This window comes from Pundamilia nyererei, unplaced genomic scaffold (assembly GCF_000239375.1).
Source record: "Pundamilia nyererei isolate P.nyererei 1_Seehausen unplaced genomic scaffold, PunNye1.0 scaffold00100, whole genome shotgun sequence".
NCBI lineage: Eukaryota > Metazoa > Chordata > Actinopteri > Cichliformes > Cichlidae > Pundamilia > Pundamilia nyererei.
Genome location: NW_005187501.1, coordinates 2,225,542 through 2,250,805, shown reverse-complemented (window position 1 = coordinate 2,250,805; position 25,264 = coordinate 2,225,542). Strand labels below are relative to the sequence as shown.

The 25,264-nt window shown below is 40.2% G+C and overlaps 1 protein-coding gene across 1 annotated transcript in view; it reads right to left on the bottom strand.

Moving 5' to 3' along the window:
• The window catches only part of LOC102195332 (prickle-like protein 2), a 36,205-nt gene that overhangs the window by 10,105 nt on the left and 836 nt on the right, over window positions 1-25,264 (bottom strand). The window contains exon 2 of the mRNA XM_005740520.1: window positions 501-685. Within this exon, the coding sequence (XP_005740577.1) occupies window positions 501-632 (132 nt within the window). The 5' untranslated portion in view covers window positions 633-685. The remainder of the gene's footprint in view (window positions 1-500; window positions 686-25,264) is intronic.

The window sequence follows — 25,264 nt, the reverse complement described above, 5'->3', positions numbered from 1 at the left end:
AGCATTTCAACATTTCATCAAATCTTTTGCTGCTTCGCATCTGTTCTTCAGACAATGCAATCAACTAATCAGTGTGTGGTTGCTTTTCATGATTTCAGTCATGGTTGTCAGTCTGTCTGACTCTCAATTTGGTTTCTACACAAAGTCAGATTAACACTGACAGCTGTAAAATGTCCTTACAATTATTGCTCCCTGAAATGCTTGACAGCATAGCCTTAGTCTACTGTAAGTCATCCCTGCCCTTCTCCCCACTCTAACCCGTAAGAGACTACAGCACCATGAAGGGGATTTCAAACAATGATGATATGTTGTCGTGTTTTCAGATGAGTGAATTTTCCAGCTCGGGATTACTTCGATAGATACTTTATTATCCAAATAATTAAATTCTCTTGACCGACTTGGTTCAATTTGATACGGTCTGGCACTGTTGAACAACAACAGAGAATATCTAATGAAGTACTTATTCGCGTCATAGTTTGTTTGTATCTGTAACTATATACCTGCTCAGGACTGAGGCCAGGGGGAACCCAAGCATATTCCTCCAGTGCACATCCAGAGTCATCATCAGAGGTGGAATTCCTCTGGAAATCGTACATCAGCTTGGTGATGGTCTTCTCCATCTCCAGAGACATGGCTGTCACAACATGCTCCACTACCCAAACCGCTTGAGTGGACACAGGTATTCCTGTGGAGGAAACAGGCAGGAGAATGAGGGCGAGGCAAAAAGAGATTGCAATAACAAAAAAACAAAACAAAAAAAGAAAGGAAAAGACAGATGATCTAGAGCGGCGGTCTCCAACCTTTTTTGCGCCACAATATGCCCGACAATATTTTCACGGACCGGCCTTTAAGGTGTCGCGGATAAATACAACAAAATAAAACTAGTACCGGTACCGAAAAAAAGAAGATTTATTTATAAGACACGTGAAAAAACCGAGTTAACGATAAAAACGATAACAAAATAACGCTGAAAACCGATAAAAACCCTGAAAAACATACATTTCACACCTGAGCCTCAACTCTGGTGGCCCGGTACCAAACAACTCACGGACCGGTACCGGTCCGAGGCCCGGGGGTTGGGGACCGCTGATCTAGACACCCTTCTATCAAGGGATAGAAACTTTAGCACTGAAGGAACTGGTAGTGGTAATGTGTAGTGGTTTGCACGTTTGCCTAAGAATTCCCAGTTTTATTCCTGGTAGAAGACACAAAAATGGGGCATCCTTCTTGACGGGTAACAAAATCTGCCCAATCAAACATGTGGAGCTACCCGGCATGGTGACACTTTTTGAATAAAGAAGCAGCCATAAGTAATTTGTGGAGTTTGTGTGAAAAAATATTTGCTGTCTGTCTATCTCTTGTGTTTTTACAAATCAATACATCAGTCTGCAGCCACTACTAGCTCCTGATGGGTTTCACAGATTAAAGTTTTATTGTCACTGGGTGATTGTACTGCACAAACTAATTAAAATCCACTAAGAAGTCAAGGAGGCTGACGGTCACATCCAGGCCAAATTAATGTCACTTCACCCAAATCTGACCAATGCACCACGACCTATAGTACTGTCTGATTTTAAAGACTACTACTAGTCCAGCAACTGCTGTGAAAATAGAAAAGTGCTGACAAAACAAGACAAAACAATATGACGTTGACCTTGAGCGCAGTCATCAGATGACCACTGTGTGAAAGTTTGACTAAATCCTGACCAGTGTTCTTGGATGAGCAACGATTCTTGCAAACTGTGGACAGATGACAGACACCTCGCTATTACATAAGCTCCTCGGGTCCCCAGCCAACAAGATACCCTTTTTTTACAAAAATAAAAACATAAATGTAAACTTCACAGTGGATAAAGCTAGAAGATCCACAAAGTCAGTAGAATTAATAGGAAGTCAGTGGGATCTTTGTACAGATCTTTTAGAGATAAAGTTTGGAGAGCCCCAAAGTCAGTGGGATTGATCTGCTGGGGGTCATGGCTGGCTCTGCGGGAGTCTTCAAATCTGGCAATCCATGCAATATATAAATATTTCAGTCTGTAAGTGGTGTACTGACCAACAGCTTAAAATTTTAATCAAGTCTGTGAAACACATTCAGAATAATTTATTCCAAAAAGAAATTTACAAATATCAAAGTTGCTCGCCAGTCCCAGGACTTTATTATCAGCAGACAGTGTTTCATCTGCATTTACTGTGTTACTCAGAGGTATGGACAACAGATCAGTTCAATCTTCTCCTCCTTCTTTCTGTTTGAGAGGAGAACAGCTGCACACATTACTGGCACATGAATAATTAACAGCAGTAAAAATCGCCTCCACCAGCAAAGTATGAAAATGAAATGCAACTCATTTCGCAGGATATTTAGTGAGCCGGCAATGAGCACAGGATGGAGGTGTGTTTACATCTTATGGATTGTTATTTCAAAAGCTGATGAGTGGAGAGATATTACAATTAATTAATGCAAATTGGGAGAAACAATTGTTCTTTATAATGCTGTCTATGTCTCATATAAAAATGAGAAACCCATTGTGTTGCAATTAAATAGTGCTGTCTGACCAATGCGGACATGTACATAAAGATGAGACAGCAGATGACACATTTGTTCTGTGTCTGTAGGTCGTGCATCAAGGTCATAGCACTTGAGTGAGGAAAACAACACTAGATGATGGTCGCGGTAAAGCGTGAACAAGCCCTGACATTTGTGATTCAAAATGATTTTTCCCAAACTATGATACAGGTCTTCTCTGGCAATTTCAGAGAGCAACACCATTTCCTGCAGATTAGAAATCACATAAAAACACAGCTTAAGCAGTGGCCAAGGAACAGCAGACATTTCTACCGACTGAGCCAGTGAGTCAGCCTCCTTCCAAGCAGAGCTGAGTACTGTTTATCTCTCTAAGATGGGTGCTGCTGATTTCTTTGTGAAGAAAGATCGCAGGTATGTAACCTTGAGCCTCTAGCCTGGCCCGAGGCTGTTCGTCATTAGTGCACAGAGGCTGAGTAAGAGTGGGCCTGCTGGGTAACCTGCAGCCTGTTGCTCCAGACAGGCATCACTTCAAATGTGATGTCCACTGGCAATGTGAAATCAGATCAGTGATTCAGTGCTGAATTTTAACAAGATTCTGTCATTATTATTTATATGGTGACAAATTCTCTTGATACCATTGTTTCTATTGTCAATATTAAAGCGTCATTTGTACTCTGAGTCGTATGAGATTATGATCAGTCTGATATGGCAGTCGATATATATCACATTGACTGCCATGTGTTGTTTCATTGTTTTTTATTATGGTTGTTTTCTTATTTAAGTGGCGCCCACAGTCACATATGGCGTCACTTGTTGCACATTACTTTTAAGGATCAGCTGGTCATTGGTGGATAGCCCAGGCTCTGGTTGCCTAGGTAACCCTCTAATGTGTTTAACAGAGCTGTTGAATGGAATGACTCATTCAAAGGCTCTGGTATTTAGTACCCTGTCATATGTCAATCATCGGTATCCTGTGTGTTCAAAAGTCTATCTCAGGACCCCCACATTTTGCACTGCCAGCGTTTTTTTACCCACTGGCTTTCTGTGATCTTTGGTCACCGCGTCACTGCAAAATTGCTTCCTTTGTGTGACTGCAGCTTTATCAAAAGGCAAGTAGACTGATTTGTACATATAGCCAGCAGCTGGGGGGAAGAGGTATAGTTAGTTAGAAAGAGGTTCAAGAAAACTAAAAACATAATAGACTGTATATAAAAGATAAAAAGCAAAAGCAACACAGAGGTGTCCTGGACTTGTAACCTTACAAATGGCCAGCACTAATTGCTCTCTTAATCTTTCCTGGTAATTTTAGTATTTCATCTGCTAGTTTTAAGCTGTACTGAATACAATATGATCTTACATTGATAAATCACAGTCCTCACTAGAGTCAAAAAGTACAAGGCAGGTCTGCTTTGTCATTGATAAGTTTCCCTATGAACAGAGGGTGCCATTAGACTTCTATGCCAGATCTACCTTCTTGCTTTTCTAGCTTCTAAACAGCATGATGCCAATGGAGGTTTCACACGGTGTCTTCACTAATCAATGACTGAGGTCACAAAAGCCAGATCTGTCTTTTTTATATCAAATGAAAGTTTATTACATGGAAATAAGCAACGACATCTCTGTTATAACTGTAAAAGAAAAGTAGCAAGCACTCCAAGTAGTCAAGGTTCCTGGCTAGGGATTAGTGACAACACTTTTTGTTAATTAAAAACAACTATAGATCTCATTCTAATGTTCTATGCATAAAATATACATCAGTAAGACAAAGCCACTGTGATGACGCGCTGATTGTTTCTGGTTTTGACATTTTTAAGTGAACCTCTTATCCCAAAGCAGCACACATGTCTGCTGATAGTGCCTTCAGTTGATCTTATGGGCCTGGTGTCAGTGATTTGTTTGGACACGTAATGAACACCTCTGAGACCCCGATCTCCGAGTTATCTAAAGAGAGATTGGCTTGGTTCAGCCAAGTATGTCATAAAGACTGAAGGCAGGGGGAAACATAGCTAGCCTTAATCTAATGAGGAATGATATGACTTCCCACAGCTCCAATATTACCTTAATTACATGTTGTGTCTTCTAAGCTAACAAGGCAGCCATAATTACAGAAGAATAAACTCGGTTTTACTCAGATTTTACAAACGTAAAAGTGCAGAAGATTTTAATTCTGTTCCTTTGTTATGCTGTCATTACACAAATACAGTGTGTCATTTACAGTGTGTAAAAGAAAGCAGCTTATATTTTAAAAATTGAATACAAAACATACATAAGGCGTAACAAACAAACATGCAATAGTGATCCTGTTCCCTGTGCCCAGTATTTGTGCTACTGAGGAGCATTTGGGATTCATTTTGCAGCACAAATTGTTAGATTGAGAGGACGACAGCGTCACTGTTCGCACCAGTGCTTCGATTAATGGTCCCTTCACACCCCGCTTATTAAGATGTACTGTAAGTCTCTACTGTGCATTATTAAACAAAGACACAGTGTCCAACTGTTTGACAACACAGGGTGTTGTCTTTACACTCTAACTTTTGACTGAATGCACATTCAGCTGGTACAGAAGGCTGCTGATGAGTGTGTGACTTTTTGACGTAATACACACTCGCCAGGCCGACTGGTTAGTCATAGCACTCTCCTCTGTTCTTCCCCAGCAACACAAAGAGAGAGAGAGGAGAGACAAGTTGTGAAGTTCTGTTTCCTGGAGGAGGCAACTTCGGCATAATGCATTTTCAGAAAAAATGGGTAATGTATTTAGAGACGAAACAAACATTTTAACAAAGTTTTCTATTTTTTTTTAAACTTACATGTAATTGCCTTCTAGGCTTTGAACATTTATTTCACATGCCTTTGTAAATATTCCTGCCTCTTAAGAGAGTACTCTAATGGCTGATTTTGATTTTAGAAAATTATCATGTACTGCAATCATTTTTTTTCCAGTTCAAAACATGATGGTAATCTTTTTTTCACTAAAAATATATTTGCAATTTATTGCAAGAGAAAGTACAACGTTTAAATGTTTCTAAACTATTTTCATAGATGTGTATTAACCATTTAAGTTGCCCCTATAATGGCTTTTCTTAGTTTTTAGTTCCTAAAGCTCTGTTTCAGTTCACAATAGGAGAAGGTTAGCCTAATGTTGTCATCTCAGTCACACAGCTCTGGCTGTAAGAGCAGAAGAAGCCCCACCCCTCTCCTGTTCAAACCTTCTGTTTTGAGAGGGAGCCAATCAGAAGACAGGCAGCCTTAAAGGGAAAGGAGCCCCTCTGGGATAAATAATGAATGTTGTGGTTGCTCTAATAGAGTCTAAGGCATAAAATAACAACCTGGAAATGAGCATAATAGGTCTACAAATATACCACAAAGCCTACTTAATGTATGTTTAGTGTTATTTAGGTTTGAGGGTTTTTAAGTATATAGATGTTAAAGGGCTTTTGTAATTAACAGTGTGTGAAGATCTGAGGCAGAAATGACGTGCCATCTAATTGATACACTTTCAGTGAAATAGAAAAAGGTAATTAGAAATTAGTCACGTTGCAGGAATAATCATTACATTATTCCTACAATGTGACTTTCTTGACTTTCACTATAACACTGCATAAACATAAATAATGCAATATGGAGCTGATTAGATTAAAACAAATGAAGAAAACAGAGACTAAAACAAATACCACATTTTCCTTACAGTAAAATGTAAATATCTTATATTGTCATGCTTCCACAATCCCACAATGATTCACATTTGTAGTATACTTTAAAAAATAATGGTCCTACAAAAAGTTCGAGCTTTACTGAAGAAGGTTTGATGTGGATTAAGACCCCTTCAGTGTTATTGTGAGTGTGAGAAAAGCTTTCTCTTCACTCTCTGATGATTTCAGTCTGTGATTGGTGAAGCCCCAGGCCAAACAGAGCCGTTCAGAGTCATTTCAGGTCTCTTGGTGACCTCCGTCGCTGGTCTTCTTCTTAAAAGGTCACTGAGTTTGTGAGGACAGGCTGCCTTGTGAGGACAGCCTGCCTTGTGCAGAACTACAGCTGAGCGTAATCCTTTCATTTCTAAATAATTTATTTAGGGAGGTTCACTGAGCTGGAAATGTTCTTGTATCCATGACCTCACTCGAGCTTGTCAGATTTATTGTGGACTATATCAGACTGACACACCTTGGCACCCACAACTAATTATATGGCATCTAAAATCTGGTGGCTGCATCTGTGATCATTTGGAGCTTCATAATAAATACGGGGAACACTAATGCAAACAAGTGTTTCTTATTGGTAATTAATTGGGATAATTAAGCAGAGATATTATCACAGTGATCTAAAAAAGGGAACTTAATTCCACACGTATTAAATGTTGTTAAACTTAAAAGTGTGTGTGTGTGTGTGCGTGTGTGTGTGTGTGTGTGTGGAGGGGGGGGGGCTATACTGGCAATGATACATAGAAATATAAATATCAGATACTGACGAATGTTATTTTAACCAGGTGCAGCGGCAAGTATACAGAAGAGAAGACAACTCAGCTGAAGTGTACCACAGAGAGGCTGCAGTCAGCCAACTGTAGGTCATTTGGAAAAACTCTGCAAGTTGCCATAGCAACCAATTGGTGTGCAAAGTCTTCAACAACACTCATCCAATGCGTGCCTGTAGAAATGTAGGCCCATGATTTTACTGATTTAATTATAATGTACAAAGATGGAGAATCTCCCCCTTCACTATATTTTCTCTTAACTATGTTGACATTATTAAATAATGGACAAGGCACACTGTGTTTCACTCTTAAATCATCTCTGAACCTGAATTTAGTTTTTCTATAATTTGCCTCTTCTTCACTCGAATCCAATTAGCGGAGCCTTCATTTACACATAAATTAATCGAGATTAATCCACATCTCTTTGCCAGAGGACAGAAGATCCTCACAACAAATTGGGTAATTTTGAGAACAAAGAGAAGAGGCTCGACGCACAATAGCTCCAATATTATTGAGAGAAGCGACTCTTGAAAGCATACGTTATCGGGAAACCGAAGGAAAGAGGCAAGATACAAAGAAACAATAGATAAAGGGCTGTAGATGCAGCGTTAAGAGCAATGCTTTTCCTTTTTCACGTGTCATGCTTCACCCACCTCCCTCCTTCCTCCTCCCATCCTCATGTGCCTCTGACAGGCTCTGTGTGGGTGTGCATGAGAGAAAGAGAAGGAGAGGGAGTGATGGAGAGAAAAAGCTCTTATTTATGTAAAAGCTGACATGAGAGAAGGTGCTCGGCTGAAGCACAGAGCCTGACCGAAGCTCTGTTAACCCTTCGCGGTCAGAGAAATGCCAATTAAAATGGACTACCTCCATGCCGGCGAGAAAGATGCTAAGCTGACTTTTAATCTCTTTATCTGTTCCCGATGTACAGAATGCCAAGAGTAATTACAATGTTACATTAGCTAACAAATTCCCTGCCTCTTTGCGTTTACAATCCTCTCTTTAAAACAACAAGCTTTTAATGGAGCTCTTCATATTCAAGACATTAGTCTGAATATTAGATCTTACAATCTGAAAAAACTGTCTTAAAGTGAATGCAATCACTCCCTTAATACACAAAATCAGGACAAAAGAGGCTTGTAATTGTCTCAACAGCATCTTGATTGTCAGCTACCATCAGTGCTGTATGCAGACAATTATGTCATTGTAAACAAACAGTGTGCAGAATTATAATCCCAGCATAAAGTAATTAATCACTTTTGCCTGTTGTGGCTTCTGCTGCAGTGTTTCAGCAAACTGTTCATGGTTTAGGAACAATGTTAAACCTCTAAATATGTGCTTGAAACAATCAGTAAAATCAGATGCAACATATCCTCTCCTCTCTATTGGTAATGGCAGCACTTTACCACTTTCAACAGCATCACGTTCTCAAAGACTCAGCACATCCGATTAAATATTAAAGGGCAGAGTACAGTGGGAGGTTTGAAGCTTGCTGCTCACACATTTTCTGCTGTGTATATATACTAGCTATACATATGTTAAAGAATGGGTAGTGGTTTAGTTAGCCTCTTTCTACATGCATAAGACAATACCCTGGGAAGGGCTTGGTACACAAATACACAAATTGGCATGCTATACGCAGTAGAGGCCAGTTATGGAAAATCTGAAACACATTTGCTTTTTGGCTTCAGTGGACCTGTAAGGAAAAATACAAAGTAGCTGGTTTTGATGACCAGCAATTAAACATCTCAGCCAGGCCTCATTCATTTACCCATTCATTAGACGGATACTGCTAAGGTGGCACAATTATGCAGATACCGAGTGATCAAAATGCAAAATGGAAAACTGATAAAGAACCACTGGCTTACTTTGCTCATATTTGTTAAGTAGTTGTGCAAATTTTCTTAAACAGCTTCGCTGTTATTTTCCTACTTCAGACATCTCGTCTTAGCTCTTTCATCATACGCGATGAGGAGGACATCCAAAGATGGCGTCTCTTTGTGTCACTAATAATTTTCTAGTGCCTTTCTAGTGACCCTCATTCTCAGAGTTCTTTGGTAATTATCTGCCCAAGGCCCTTACATGTCTAGGTTTAAAACATGGAGGTGTAGGAACTGGACAGTAGAATGTAGTTATAAATTTAAAAAGTAAAAAAGTAGTTAAATAAACTATGCTGTCAGTTTGTTGGTTTCATCCATTGACATCCGGATCCTACGAACTTGCACCCGGTGCTGCACTGTGAAACTAATTTGGTTGCTCATCTCACTCCTCGCTTGCGTAATCAGCTGATATAATCAATTTCACGGGACCACAGATGGATGAAATCTGGTATCGTCCTCCTCACCTCGACCGGCTTCCTCATGCAAATGGCTTTTCAGCGGCTCGGCAGGTATAGTTTGGTTTGGCACTGACTGAGCGTGTTCGGTTACACTCAAAGACGCAAGAAGAACTCTTACTCGTGTTGAAATCAGCCACGACGTGATGTCCTTTCACAAACACTTAACTGTACTCAGACAGATTCATGGTGACACAACAAAGCACTTTTGGCAGGACTGAAATAGTAACCTACTGCTCCACTGACGCTGGTGTGTGTGAGCCTCCCTGCTGGACTAACAACAGCCCAAAATGTCAACCCTTGGCCTCTTTCCCCTCCCCTGCTGACCTCACTGTTATCCCTGATTAATAATAAAGGGTTATAAACACATGCACAGTCTGCTCGCACACATTCGAGATTCTTGAACGCACAGCCTTTCCAACCTGTCACCCAACGACAGACGGAATTATCTGAAGCAGCAGGAAGCAAGTGTGCCAGAGCACAGTTACCTTCCATAGGGGATAATGGCACGGCAACAGGTTGTCACAAGGTAAGTGTGGCTGTGCAAATGCAGAAACTCTTAGATGTATACACTCAATGAAAAGGAAAGCCTCTGCAACAGCATGGCAACTGGGCAAGAGGCTTCACAGGAAATGTGTTCTTTGTTTTTCTAAACGTAGATACACAGATGAATAGGATGACAAGAAGGCAAAAAATTTCAGATTAGCTTTTACTGGGAATAAATCTTGAAAATGCAATCTTTCAAGTTATTTCAGCATCCTTCATTCCTCCATCTTGTTTCTTAAACCACACACGCACAGACGGGGAGGTGTGTGCGTGTTTGTGTGTTCAACGGCTCTCTGAGGCCTGCGTGAAGAATCATTATCAAGGACGCTCATAAAAAACAGCCAACACACTGCTAATTCTCATCTCCGGATAGAAGCTAGAAATCCTGAAGAGAAGTTTATGATTTTACACATGAACGATTGGTGGCTGTCAATTTGTCATCCATCCACAATTATATAACCCTTCATTTCAATAACAATCGGCTCTTGTAGTGCCAATCAGCTCATAATCCAGTTATGAGGATTAAATTCTTACTGCAGCTTATTTGGATCAGGACTAACAAGAAATTAATTGAAAGGGGCTGACCCTATAGGAATAACGTTCTGCAGTTCAGCTGGCAGAACAGACTGAGAAAAGCTCTGAGTAAGTGACAATACTGGTGATATAATTGGGAACATAACACACACTCAGACTGGCTGTTTGCATTTTTCACGCAGTGTTGTCATCAATAGCTGGAGGGACAGGATTTTCATGTGCCGAAGCTTTGGATCCTAAAAAGTACAGGCGACTAGACCAAAATGCTTAAAATTAAAGCAAATAAAGCACTCTCTCTATCGCTCTCCCTTTCTCTCTCTCTCTTTCTCTCTCTCACACACACACACACACACACACACTGTTCATTTTCTTGATGTGCTAATTGCTGGAGGTGTGTTTCTGAAATCCAAAGTAGGACTCTTTTACCTACAGATGCACAAAATTTCACAAGAACCTGAAAAGCTGTAATTAAAGGGTGACACATTTCTGCTCCTCTCCCACTGTGTGTGGGATGGCCTGAAATAGAATTGCAGGGTTTCAACAGGCGAATCACACTCTACACCGCTGCACAGGCACCATCCGGCGACTCGGGGAATGGAAATGGATACTGCCCGCATCCTCGTATTTGTTGGAATTTTAACGAATGATCAGACAGACAGGTGCGATCGGGTACGATGACAAGCAGAGCTCTGAGGAGCGATGGGCTGCCACAGGCGCAGTGACTCTATCTGAAGTTGTGATATATATATATACATATAAACACACAAAGTGAATCAGTCTCCAGACCGAGCCTGTGACCTGTGCAAGCGGGGCAGCTGGGCGGGCAGCGGCGCATGTTTTCCCTCAACAGCTGCTGGTGATTCATAAACTGAGGCTAATTCCTGTGTGTGATGCCATTTACATCATTTGCCTGAGGGTGTACTCTTTAATATGGGACCGTTATTATTCCACAGCGCCTTGTGTTGCTGGTGGGGTAGAGGGTACATGTGCGCTATATCTGTGCTGCCTTGTATTTGTTTGTCTGTGCATGTGTGTGTGTGTGTGTTAATGTGCCTGTGCGAGTATGTGAGAACGAGAGAGAGCGAGAGAACACGAGAGAAAGAGTCTGTTGCTATGCACTTTTACACATCCTCCCACTGGTCTCTTCACATGAAAAATCATGGCAGAGAGAAGATGAACACACATAGCTGGGCCATTTTCCTGTGATGCAACAACATTTTAGCCACAAAAGCACGGAGAGCTTCAGCGGAGCGTCAGAGGTCGGCCAGATCCCAGAGCCGTCTTGATGCTGTGAGGGAATAGGGCTCGAACCCCTTTAAATTGCTTGTTGTTTTGCTGGATTGCTCCATTACTACAAAGGATTCCAGGGTCAGAGCAATGAGGAAGTCACTGCTGTGTTTTATTGTTGAGTCAAGGCAGTATGTAATTTTGCGGTTAAACCTAAGGTGGGGAGTAATGTTATATTGGCTATTATGTAAGTTCTGATTTACGTAACGATTTACAAACTAGGTGCATGTATGACTGAAACAATTGTCCTTTCTCCCACTGACTGTAAACAAAGCAATGTGCAAAGTTTCCATGAAGAAAACAAATGTTGTTGCTTCTCAAATAAGCAAGTTTTCTTGGGGTTTTTTTTGTTTAAATTAGAGTTCAGAAAATTGGTTTGGTTACAATTAAGATAATGCAGTTAGGGCTGGTCACCTTTGTTAAACTTTTATTTTTTCTCTGCCAATCTCCTCTCCTCAACCCCTTCCCTTTGCAGAGTTTCACTCCTTTGCACCTGTCTCTATTCCTTCTAGAGTTTTTTTTCTCTTTTGGTTTTTGGTAATGTTTTTCTCCCTCAAATGACTGACGCTGTCATTTATTTTGTTGGGAGGGCAGTAAATGTGCCAGAGCTAAATGAAATGGGGCACATTTGGACAGCAGCTTTATTGGCTTTAACAATAAGTTCAGATAAAACGGTGCAACACTGCAGATTAAACACAACTCAGAGAGGAACTTGACATAGGGGTATACTGATTTAATTGTAGTTCCCTTAAAAAAAGCAATTTCATCGTGTTACTTCTTTCCTGTGTAATTACCCAGTGTTATTATACAACCTACAGCTATGCTCATTGGGTTACGACCGGCGCTGACAATTGCACACATATGAAACACCAGTATATGTGCACCCCTAAAGGGATGAATTATATAAGATGAAATATGTTTAAGGCCAAGAAAGAAAACCCTTTTCTTTTTCTGAAACTGGTTGGTTATGATGCTTCGGCACTCTATGAATTTCACAATCTCATCGCTCCCTCCAGAAATAATGTTAAAAATCTCAATATATTTCCATAATCTCCCTTTTACTGGCAGCGAACTAGCCGCAATGTTTTTTTTTAAACCGACGCAGAAGGGCTGATGAATGTGTGGATGCTGCCATATGGGAAGGATTTACTTCTCACAGTGCATGTGTAAAGTGCTATCCATACGAAGAGTCGTCTTTTCATGTTCAGACCAGGGCTTAGTTGTGTGAGTGCTTTGCAACGTTTTGGATCACCTTCCCAGTGCAGCCGTGATTAGTTAAGTATAAGTGGTACAACGGAGAATAAATCACATCTTTTTACACAGCTTTCTAGCAAATAGTTGGTGGTCCACTGAGGTAGTAGTAGATGCATCATTTTTGCTGTAAACAAAAAGCAAGCAACAGAGACCTCTGTGCAGATAGCAATGTGCACTAGCAACATTTGCTCCCCGCTGGACCCGGGTTTTACACAAAGGAAACACAGAACTGAATATATAAATTACCCAAAATCAAAAGATTGGAGAAAGTAGCCAATAGAGGCATGATTCATTTGACACCCTCTGTCATTGCTGTAGCACTTTCCCAAAACCCATGCTTTGTGGAGCGACTCAACAATGGACCTCATGTAATGACTCACGCCAGCAAACAAAAAATGCAAGTTGACTGTGACAGGACAAAAGAAGCACACAACAAGATGAGACAAATTTATTAGCTCTCAGTAGAGCCAGACAAAACCGGGGTGAGATGGTCTAACGGTGCTACAGGTGTTCCCAGTGAAAATGCAAATCTGTTAACCCTCGCATGAATAAAAAACTTGCTGAGAGAAAAAAAAAAAATGACTACATATAGACCAGCAGTGGCTACCATTATTTCTGATAGAGCCTTTTTTTTAATTAACTTATGATCTTTAGTCACAAGCGATATGATGCAGCACAATAAGACCAACACCAGCTAGTCTGTGTGGCTAAATGAAGAATAAAAGATGGCTGTGACATTGCTTGAATAATAAAAAAGCAGGCCAATCTTGATCCGTGTACCGAGGCGATCAGTTACCATTAGCCTAAAAGCCATTCAGCTAGCAGCTCAAAGCTGTAGACATTATCACAAAACATAATTAACTAATGAGAAAAACCTGGTGGCCATTAGCCGGGATTCTGCAGCTGAAGGGCAGTGACAAGACGTCGGACTTAAATGGGTTATAGCACCGGGGACAAATATAGTGAGTGTGCGTGTTCGTGTGTGTGAGAGAGAGCAACCGTTGGGCTTACAAAGGGTGAAATAAGAGGAACAATTATGATACCTCATTTTCTTTCTGTCTGCTTCCCAGACGGAAAGAAAAATAAATATATCAAGCACCTTAATAGAGGGTAGATAACTGAATAAGGTTTGGTGTAAGAAAAGGCAGACAGTGAGATGGAGATTATGCAGGGTAGGATAAAAAGGATAAAAATGATACCAACAGAGGTGAGGAGACAAGGGGTCCAAGGGGAGAAGTCTCCGTTCCTGACTGAATTACAAATGGAGCCCAATCAGCCTCGAAGTTGCCAAGTTTCAGATTTAAGAGCTTTAAATCTGTCAATCTGTCTGGTGAAAGAATGATGTCTAACAGAGTTTGTACTTAGACTACATTAAGACTACACTTATCTTGCCACTGATATACTCTTACAGATGTGAAAGCTGACTATTAATGTAACCTTCTAATCTGAGGTGTCAAAATGATAACTACAACTGCAAAGTTATACAAAGTGAGCAACTCACTCTTCTGCTAAAAGATCATTAGAAATCCATAGGTGTGGAGCAAAAGGTAGAAATTAGCAGACTGGTTAAACAAATTCCCTTACAGACACAACGATCCAAGCCAGAAAACAAACAAATTGAAATGCAAAGGTATAATAAAACATCCTGATCTGGTTGAGATTTTTACAGTCTAATTGGCTTTTAACAGTACTGCTCTTGTCCAAAGGCAATAAATCTACTACAACATCTGTTCAGCGAAGCCTATAAAGCGACGCAAAATGGAAAGCTCTGTATGTTGTTGGATTAACAAGTGCCATTAAATCATGTCTGTTAAAAGAGTAAGAGGTACTTAGCTTCTCTAAAGTCATTAATGGATGATTTAGGGCTTGCCTGAGCAACGCTCTGCGGAGACCATGCATGACGCTGCGAGCCCTGAGAATGGGGGAGCGTCCTGCTGTTGGAAAAATCATTAGCCGAAACCTCAAATTCAATTACTTCCTCGTTACTGGATCTCCCCTGATGGTGCTCTGGAGGACTTTGCAGCCAAAATAACTCCCGTAACTCCTCCACCTTTGTGATCTCCCCTGCCAGATGAGAGGGCCAGCATTAGCAGCTGCCATCAGGGATCAACACAAGCAGAAGGAGTCAGAGAAACATTTGGGGGCGTTAGCGGGGGACAGCAAGTAAATAAATATAAATGAAGTCCAAAATGATGAGGTACGATTAGTTTTTGACCAAATAACACCAAATAAAGTTTGATTCAAAAATAGAAAGCGCTTGTTTTTTGTTTTTTTTTACAGGTACTCTGACATTTACTTCGGTAAAAGTCATCAGTATTCAAAATCCTTCATTTCTCATTATAATGGCCAAATCAGAGATGCAATCATTGTTGTTCCAATATGGAAATACAGTTTCAGAAATTCTATTTAAGTTTTAGTATAGCATTATTGCATCTGTAGACCTGCTAACAAATAACACATTTAATATAATGTAATTATTATTTTTAGCAAAAGCAAAAATATGCAAAATGCAAGGAAAACCTTAATTTAATCTTAAAAATGTATCATAGCCAAGTAGAAAATATAAATACTCAAACAAGGTAATATTTTAAGTACTTTTAAGTACTTCTACGTATTTTAAGTGAATACCACTTGTCCACTAACTGCATTAAGTTAAAAACCTAAATGAAGGCGTTAATAAAAAGATGGAAAAAGAAAGTGAGCGTGTAGGCTGTGAGCACCTTTCTATACTCTTCTTGGCTTCCAGGAGTCCCAGAGGGAATGGTTGAGCCTGCAGAGAAAGCACTGTTGGGCTGAGACAAATGGATTAACAGTGATCTTATTTTGCTTGATGAGGGGGTTGATGAGAGGCAGGTGCTGCAGCTTTGGAGCAGATTTGTTGGTCAGAAGTATTTGAGTTTGAGTGGTTTTTACAAAGGGAGGCATAATAGCTAACAACTTTGCCCGCATTAAGTTCTCGTGTTGTCAAAGCTGTCCACATTGATGCAGAGCTCATAGTAGGAAACCAAAGATTTTATCTGTGAAGTAATTATCCTGCAGCTTCACAAAAATGAAAGGTGTTTGATTTCAGTATAGTTTTACATTTACCTGCACAACATGATTTGTGGATATCCATTTAGTCTCTAAAAGGGCTTTCCCAATGCCTCTGATGAACCCCTGGGCTGCATAAAACATGTCTATTGGATGGATTGCCACGATATTTGATACAGACATGCCCTGTTCCGCTCAGGATGAATTTTATTCACTTCTAGCAACCATGGGGAAGTCAAAATTTCTTGGCATTATGCATGTGTTAGAATAGGACTGTGAACATGCTAAAAATGCTTTTACCTGACATTAGGATTTATCTCATAGCATCTCTATAAAAAAAACAAAACAGAAGTACAGCCTTGCAGAGCTGTGGTGTGACTATTGGGACAGTTTAGCTACCCTAAACTGGCAACTATAATCAAAACTCAGCTACAATATAATCACCTTCTCCTGGTTGAAATTGTCTGAATGAAACTGAATCCTAAACGTCCTGAGAAACCCTCCTTCAGCCAACAGAAGAGAGAAGAGATCACTTTATTGGCCAAACTTCCCAAATCATAGAGTGAAAATGCAAATATAAGAAGAAATATGGTTCACACTGTTTTTATACAATCTAAATCGTATTGGAGTTGAAGGGGGTATAATATGAGTTCATGAGATGAGATTTGAGGAGAGAAATGGGAAAGTGAAAAAGATAAAATAAGAGGAAAAGTCTGAATTTAGATATTTTCTTAAGATGACAGCTAAAATTCATGGAATGGGGAGGTGACATAGAATAGCAAAGGTCTCTGGATTTAGATCGAGGGCGTTTGGGTGATGGGATTTCTGTCTGCTTTTTATGCATTTTTCTCCCTTCTCTGCAACCTGGGTATCAAGTGAGAACTGCCAATCAGTAAAAAAAATGCCTTTGGGTACTGACAAAGAGCACAGAAGACCTTGGAGCAAGAACCGCATCCTGTGCATTTTTTAAAAATCTAGTATGCATTATTTAAAATGAAGTCAAGCAAAAGCAAAAAAAAAAACTGAGACTGAATTAATATCAAGATCCAAAAATTTAATGAAAATATTTTATATAATTTTATTTATTTCAGATAATTCACTGTTTATATATTAACATTTATTTAAAGGTTCAATTTGTGAATGTAGAAATTATGTTTGAAGTTATCTTTCATCTTGCCATTACCAAGTTAGACAGAACTGCCTTAATTCCTAATGGCACAAATTTAACAAGGTGCCGGAAACATTCTTCAAAGATTTTGGTCCATAATTACATGAAAGGATTACACAGTTTTGTTGGCTGCACATTCATGATATGATTCTCCTGATGCACAACATCCCTAGAAAGGTGCTGTACTGGACTGCGATCAGGTGACTGTTCATGTTCAAGAAACCAGACTGAGATGATGTGAGCTTTGTGGCATGGCACATTGTCCTGTTGGAATTAGCCGGAGAAGATCTTAAAGGAATACTCATGAAGGCCGTGGCATTTAAACAATGTTCATTTGACATCAAGGGGGCTAAAGTGTGCCAAGAAAATATCCCTAACACTATTACACCACTTGAACCACTGTAGTGGTTGTAGTTGGAACCACTAATACAATGCAGGATGGGCCCATGCCTTTATGTTGTTTATGCTAAACTGTGAACCCACCATCTGAATTTCACATCATTAATCAAAAGTCATCAGACCAAGAAATGGCTTTGTGGCCTTCTGTTGTCTGATTTTAGTGAGTCTGTGCAAACTCTAGCCTCATTTTCCTGTTATTAGCTGTCAGAAATACAGCAAATTGCTGTAACCGATTTACTACAGCAGAAGACCATAGCAAATAGGCTACGGTCTTCTGCTGCAATAGCCAATTAGCTTTAAGGTTTGATGTGTTGTGCATTCAGAGATGCTCTTCTGCATACCTCGGTTGTAACAAGTGGTTATTGTGAGTTACTGTCTGACCATTCTCCCCTGATTTTTTATATCAAAAAGACATTTTCTCCAAGAAATCTGCTGCTCGTTGGATAATTTCTCTTTTGTCTACATTGAAATTCCTTTAAATCACCTTTATTTCCAATTTTTATGCTCAGTTCAAACTTCAGCATATTTTAAAACATGACTTCAGTGTCATACTGTAAAGCTGCAACGCTGGTCATTTTAAACCACTTCAAGGTCACATTAAATCATTCAACTGTAAATTGTACATTTAGACTGTTATTGATATTTTTTTACCTTAATTTTAAAGTGTATATTTACCTTAGTCTTCAAGTATATATTTATTTCTTACTCTTCTTATATTTATTGTTGTTTTTTGCACTGAATGGAACAGGAGCCTCATCATCTCATCTCTCTATATACTGTACTGTATATAGCAGAGATGACAATAAAGTTTACTTTGACTTTGACTAAATATCTCTGTTATATGGGCCCTGGCTCATCACATCATATCAACATATATTTTTATACTGTTCAACTCAATCAAATTACATTTCTAAGACACTTAAGTCATTTGTTGTGTATATAAGTCATGTTTAGTTCTTCAAATAGTGATTAAAATAAAGATGTAATTTTGTGGCATTTGCGATATTCACTTTTAAATATCGTAAAATTAATTAACTTTAAGAAACTTTAAGCTAAGCATGAAGTACTTTAAATATCCATGTCGTTTACCATCATAGAGCCATGAGTGCATAGACTTCTCACCCAGGCTGATTGAATATGCTTTCACTGGCATTTTATGACCATTTGAGATATTTTGGATGTTAAAATGTGCTCCATGGGTCCGTGTGTGTTCAAAGGCATTTTCATAAACATAAAAATGCTATTTCAGAAGACCAATGATGATGCCATTAATACGAGTATAGAGTGAGTATTAAACCTCAGGCCACAGCATAACCACAGATGATTCCCCTCGAGTTAACGTTTCTCATATCCATCAGTTAGTCAGGTCAAACTTGCACCACCATCTACAACAGTAACACCGGCGGCAGCATTTACATCATGCTGTCACTCTCCCCGGGCAGTAATCCATATACCTGCACTACGACTGCAGCCTCTGTTTGTCCCTTATTCTCTCTGTAACTATTAATTTCAGGGAAACAGCCTTTCTCTGACTAAGCACAAACTGCGAGTTGTTCTCTTAGTGATCCCTATTGTATGCCAGTCAGCATTTTGCAGGATACACACTGACTGGATGGAAACTGCTGAGATGCAAAGTGGCGCCGCACTGAAGAAACACATAGTGGTGAATCGAGCTTAAACCCCAAGCTGTACAAATCTTTCTGCCTCTCTGTCCTCCTTGTCTGTTCCTTACTTCTTCCATCTTCTTACTTCTTTTCGTCCAGTAAAAGTATGCGGGGGCTGTTTGAACTAGAAGCATCACAAATGGCCAATAGCAAAACAGAAGAGCAGATGGCAGGAAGAGTGGGTCCAGATGGGAAGCTTTGGCCAGATGAGCGAAGCTGGTGCAGGAGCATACTGACACTAAGTGCTAAGGAATCTTTAAAGAACCAGTGAGTCAGGATGTTGGTGTTGAGTAACTAGGGCAAACAGGACCACGATGAAGCTTTGGGAACAATTACAGAAGTTTGGTCTGATCAATTCACAATGGTCTCAGCGCTACAATAAGCTTTAATGAGCAAGTTAATGATTGGTTTATTCAAACCAATTAAAGTGCTGTAATATGAAGCTTGGGAGAACATTAGTCATCAGACAGCAGGCAGCCACAGGGAATCATCGAAGGTGCACTTGAAGAGGAGCTTGATTAACGACTAGTTTGAGGGTAAATATTCACCTTTCATTCCACATGGAAATCAAATCACTTTTTTCTCTAAGTCAGACATTATAAGGAACATGATTCACATGATTTCCTTACTGTGTATTCTCCTTTTAGCAGTCAGGTATTGAAACCTAGCTTCTATTTTCTTTTTCTAAGATCATCTTTTGGATGTTCTACTACATTTTTATTAAGCTTTTTCTTTGGCTTTATTTGGCTACTCCCTTTAGGGGTCACCGCAGCAAATCATCTATCGCAATCTCACCCTATCCCTAGAATCCTCCTCTGTCACACCAACCCTCTGTACGTCTTCTTTCTCTACACCCACCCACCCACCCACTTTCTCTGTGGTCTCCCAGCTCCACCTTCAACACCTTTTGTTCGGTATATTCACTATGCCTCCTCTGCATATGCTCATACCATCTCAGCCGTGCCTCTCTAACTTTGTTTCCAAACGGCTCAACCTAAGCTGTCCCTCTGACATACTAATTTCTAACCCTGTTTCCCTTTGTTCACTTCAAATGAAGATCTTAGCATCTTCCTCTCTTGCTGCTATCCTTCTGTCACAGATCAGGTGGGTCAGGTAGGGTGGAGTTGGTCCATGAACTTGCTTCTTTAACTCTTTTGTCTGTTGCTTTGGATGGTTGATCCCAAGTATTTAAACTATTTTCACTTCCTCTACTCCCGCATCTTCCGTGTTATGCCTCTCTTTCACATCCATGTATTCTCTCTTGCTTCTACTGACTTACTCCTTTCTCCAGAGCATACCTCCACTTTCCCCGGCTCTGTTCCACCCATTCCCTAATCTCACTGCAGACCACAATGTTTTCTGTGAACATCAACATCCACTGAGTCTCCTATCTCATCAGGCAGCCTGTCTTTCAAAAAGACAGACCAGGTAAAAAGGTTGTGGGAAACCTATCAAAAAATAAATAAGTCTTGGTAAAAGCTGTATGTAGTAAAAGTAAAGCTAATTTAAAAAGCAACACTCATTTTAGGTTTGACAGCGTTTTAGTAGGTAAAAGTGAATGCTTTGACATGAAGTGAGCTGCGGTTTGGGGAAGGCCTTGAAGGGGACTGGCGACGGCTCCCGGGCCTGGCAGATCCCCATGTACTAAATAGAAGTGAAGAAGTTGAAGAATGGAGAACAAGGAGGGAGGGAGGGTGGGGCACGCAAACGAGAATGATCAGCTTGCAGAACTGGGGGAACTTATATAGATGACAGCCGAAAGGAGCGTGTTTGGAGGCGTGGTCCTGCACCTGAAATTACTATACTGAATCTCCAATAATAGTTAACCTACTCATGAAAGCAAAGGAGTATAATCTTCCTACACGGACATATAGACTTACTAGACACTTCATTTGGTAAACGTTCCTCATACAAGTCGAAACCTCTTTTGGCTTCAGAACTGAGTAAATTTTTCACATCATAGATTTAACGTGATGATGACATGATAGCATCATACAGTTGCACATCCATGATGAGAATCTCCTGTTCAACAACATCCCAAAAGTGCGTTCCTGGATCGAGATCTGGTGACTGTGCGGGTCATTTGAAATCAAGAAACCAGTTTGAGGTGATCTATGCTTTCTAACATGTTTTATTATCCTGCTGGAAGCAGCCATCAGAAAATGGGCAGTCTGCAGTCATAAAGGATAGATATGGTCAGCATCAATACTTTGGTAAGCTGTGCTCTTTAAGTAATCCTTATTTGGACTAAGGGGCTCACAATGTGCCAAGAAAATATCTCCCACACTGTTACAACACCACCAGCCTGAACCACTGATACAAAGTAAAATGGATTCTGGTCCTACCATTGAATGTTGCTGCAAAAATTGAGACTCAGGTGTTTTTTATCCATCTGCTGTCCACCAGCATTGGTGAACCCACGTGAACTGTAGCCTGGGTTTCTTGTTCTTAGCTGACAGGCTGTGTGGTCTTCTGTGAGCCAATCTTGTTCAATGTTTGAAGTATTATGCATTGATAGATGCACTTCTGCATACCATAGCGGTGATCCGTTGCCTTCCTATTAGATTCAAGCAGTCTAGCCATTCTCCTCTGACGTCTAGCATCAACAAAACATTTTCACCCAGAGAATTGCAGCTCATTAAAACTCAGAGATGGTCTCAGCAGATCAGCAGTTTTTGAAATCCTGAGCCAGCCTGTCTGGCACCTACAACCATGCCACATTCAAATGTGTTCACAGATGTTCTTCTGTCACTTAAATCACCTTTCTTCCCCATTCTGATGTTTGGTTTGTACTCAAGCAAGTTGTCTTGGCTGTGGTGACTTTAAAAAGCCATGTGACCTTTGAAGTAAAACCAGCTTTTTAAGCTTTGCCTTCAGAAGGCATTCAGGACTCACTTCCTTCTCATGTTCACTCACTGGTTTTGTATGTTGTAGGGAACATTTGAAGCATCACTGTTATGTGTGGTAGTGGGTTCTTGGACTAAGTTGGTCCACATTTTTTGTGGTAATTCACTGTATTCATAAACGTGTCTGTACACAGCAAAAAAAAACCATAATAATCAATTTTACTGTACTTGTGTTTCTTTTCAAGATATTTGAGTTATTTGGTAATAAATATTTCCACGATTGTTTGCTTTTGCTTTTGCAAATCTGTAGCTATGTGCTTGGGGAATCAGGGTGGAGACACACATGATTAAAGTGCCTGGTACCACTGTTTCATCTGTGAACTTCTGCGTGCCCATTTGTTTTCATGTTTATGAGAATAAGGAAGAGCAATATATTCAACAGTGAACTAACAAGGTCCCACCTGAGACCTTTAGTGCCACAAGGTAGCCGAATGAGTCAGTTAGGTCTCAGCACATGGTGTCCTGCTGTATTGTATGTCACACTTTGGTGCCTCAACAGGCTGCTTCTGTGTTGAGTTCTTCTCTTAGATGACAGTGTGCGCTCTTTGTTCTGGCTGTGTCTCGTGACGGCTCTGCAGTGTGCTGTATGAGTCTCGGGCTGCGTCACCACTGACTGTAATAGCTGAACACTGCAGGGTGGAAAAAACACTTTAACCTGCATGAATTTTGTAGCTCTAAAAGAAGAAAATAAAAAACAGAACCCGACCAAATAGTGCTATAAATCACAAATTAATGACTAAATAGATGGCTACACTGTGCTCTTCTTGCATTTTGAAAAGCAAAATAAGATGAACGGCAAATAACTTTTTTCCCCTCAGTAGCTACATCGTCAGCGATATGCCACAGAAAGGCTGTGACTTGGTAATCAATAATATGCTTGTACAGCGAACATAAAAGCATCAAAAGCTCGATTTTCACGAAGCTTCTCTCCACCATTATCTCCTAAGTGAATACAATTCCCATTTTAATTTAATCAGGCACAGCAGGATGAACTCATGGGGTCCTGCTTGGAATTGACTGCAGTAAAAACACTAGTTTCATTTCCTGTTTGGAAGCCTTTTCCAAAGGGTGGCGTTTTTAAGCTACTGTACAAATTATCACCATGGCAACCAGAGCTATCTGGAAAAATGCAACAAAAATGGTTAAAACCACAACACAAAACAAAAAAAACACTTCTGTTTAATACGCCTGTAATTACAGGAGCTAATCTTTTATTTGGTGTTTGAGTGGGAGGTCAACTGCAATACATGTGTAAATTAAATAAATAAGTAATTCATACCAAAAAATAAAAAGTCTGCAGATCTACCTACTCATGGCAATCCTTCACTCCTTCACTCCATCACTCTTATTCTATTTTATCAACCTTATGTAAGAGAAAGGTCATAGAATATCTATTATTTAATGCCTCAGTCATGGTATATTACATTATTAATCACCTCAGTATAGTCTCTAAACACACACAGTGTGACTCTGATTCTGACCCAGGTGCCACATAAAACAGATCTGCAATCTCCCTGGATCACTTAATTAGAAGACCATAAAAAGACAGCCGCTCACTTCATAACCACAAATAATGTCTGCACAAATTTCACAAACAAACCATTAAAAAAGAAATCTGCCACCACTAGTGATTTGTCAGCGGGCAATCAAGAGGCTTCCTGTGATCCATTGTTAGAATAAAAACTGAACATGAATGGCAATGCAAGTCTAAATTCTGAACATGTCCTTTGAGGGAAGTGAACAAACAGGCTTTGTGTAGCTGATACAATTGTATAACATCTGACTGAGCCACCTGAACTGTCAGCATATCAGGGCCATAAAAGCAGCACAGAAGCAGAAATGTACTGTGAAAGCGCCGCATGGGGCAGAGCAGCAAGAGCTCTGAGACACCCGCCCACCCTTCCTGAATCAGCCGTTTCTGTGGCGACCAGAGCGGAGAGGGGTGGAGGGAGGCGCACGGTAAAAGTGAAGAGACAATTTCAAACCTGGTGGGAGAAACATGGATGGATGGATGGATGGATGGATGTCGGTACATATATACTGGAGGTTGGGTGAAAAAAGGAGGTGGCACAGTCAATGGGGAGCTTGGGCTGTTTTTTCAACATCACAGCAGTGACAGATTGACAGTTGGAGGCAAACAACAGCAGCAAACACCGAGGGGAATTTTCGCTGTCAATGGCAGCCCAGATCACGGTCATGGCTCAGGGGTTTAAACCATCTAAACACTGACAATGTGTCTCTGTGAAATCTCATTCAGCCATATGCTTTTATTCAAAGGATTGTATTTCTCTGTCCTCTCTTTAAGCAAATCATACAGGCTTGAAGTTGGTCAGATTCAGGCTTAGTTCAAAGACAAACTTCAAAAGAACTAAAGTCCATTCAACAAGTTCTGCAGTGGAGAAAATAATTCTAGACCAACCTGCTGATTCCCTGCGGTAAACATTCATGAGCTGCCATTACACGTAATTACATCCCAGGATGCAGTACAAGTGACGAGTGTTACACACCAATATGGAGGAGAAGGTGCTAAAGAGGAATCCAGCTTTGCAACACAGTGCAAATAATTAAGTTTGGGCTCAATCAGGGCAAAACAAATAAAGAAATCAGCACTGATATGATACACTAACACAGACAGGAGAAAAGTGGACATGTGAGCCAAAAAAAACAACCTTATTCCAAATTAACAGCAGACTGTTTGCTGCATATAACGCCACAGAAAAAAGGCATGCATGATCTGGCCCATTAGAGAGATCTTTGATTTGATGTCAGCTCTATTTTTGAAACCAAGCCAGTATGCTGAGAACCTTATTATGTAACAGATTAGATGTTAAAGCGAGAATATTGCTACAGTCTTAGACTACAGTGATCGCATTCTACCAATGCTACAATAATTAGGGATGGATGCAGTCGTTCTCTTGCGCAGTTGAGACGAAAGGCTCACGCTAAGCTCAAGAAAAACAGCGTAAATCTGAAGTGTAAACTCCTGCAGATATTCCCGACAGTTGTTGATGAACTACTGTGTCCACACGGACAAATTGCGGGCTGGAACGGAGGCGCAATCTGCATTCCATCAAATACTGTAGTCCGCCTAAAGCACAGCTTCTGAGATGAAACTGTATTCATCTTGTGTTGTTGTTGTTTTTTTGTTTTTTTTT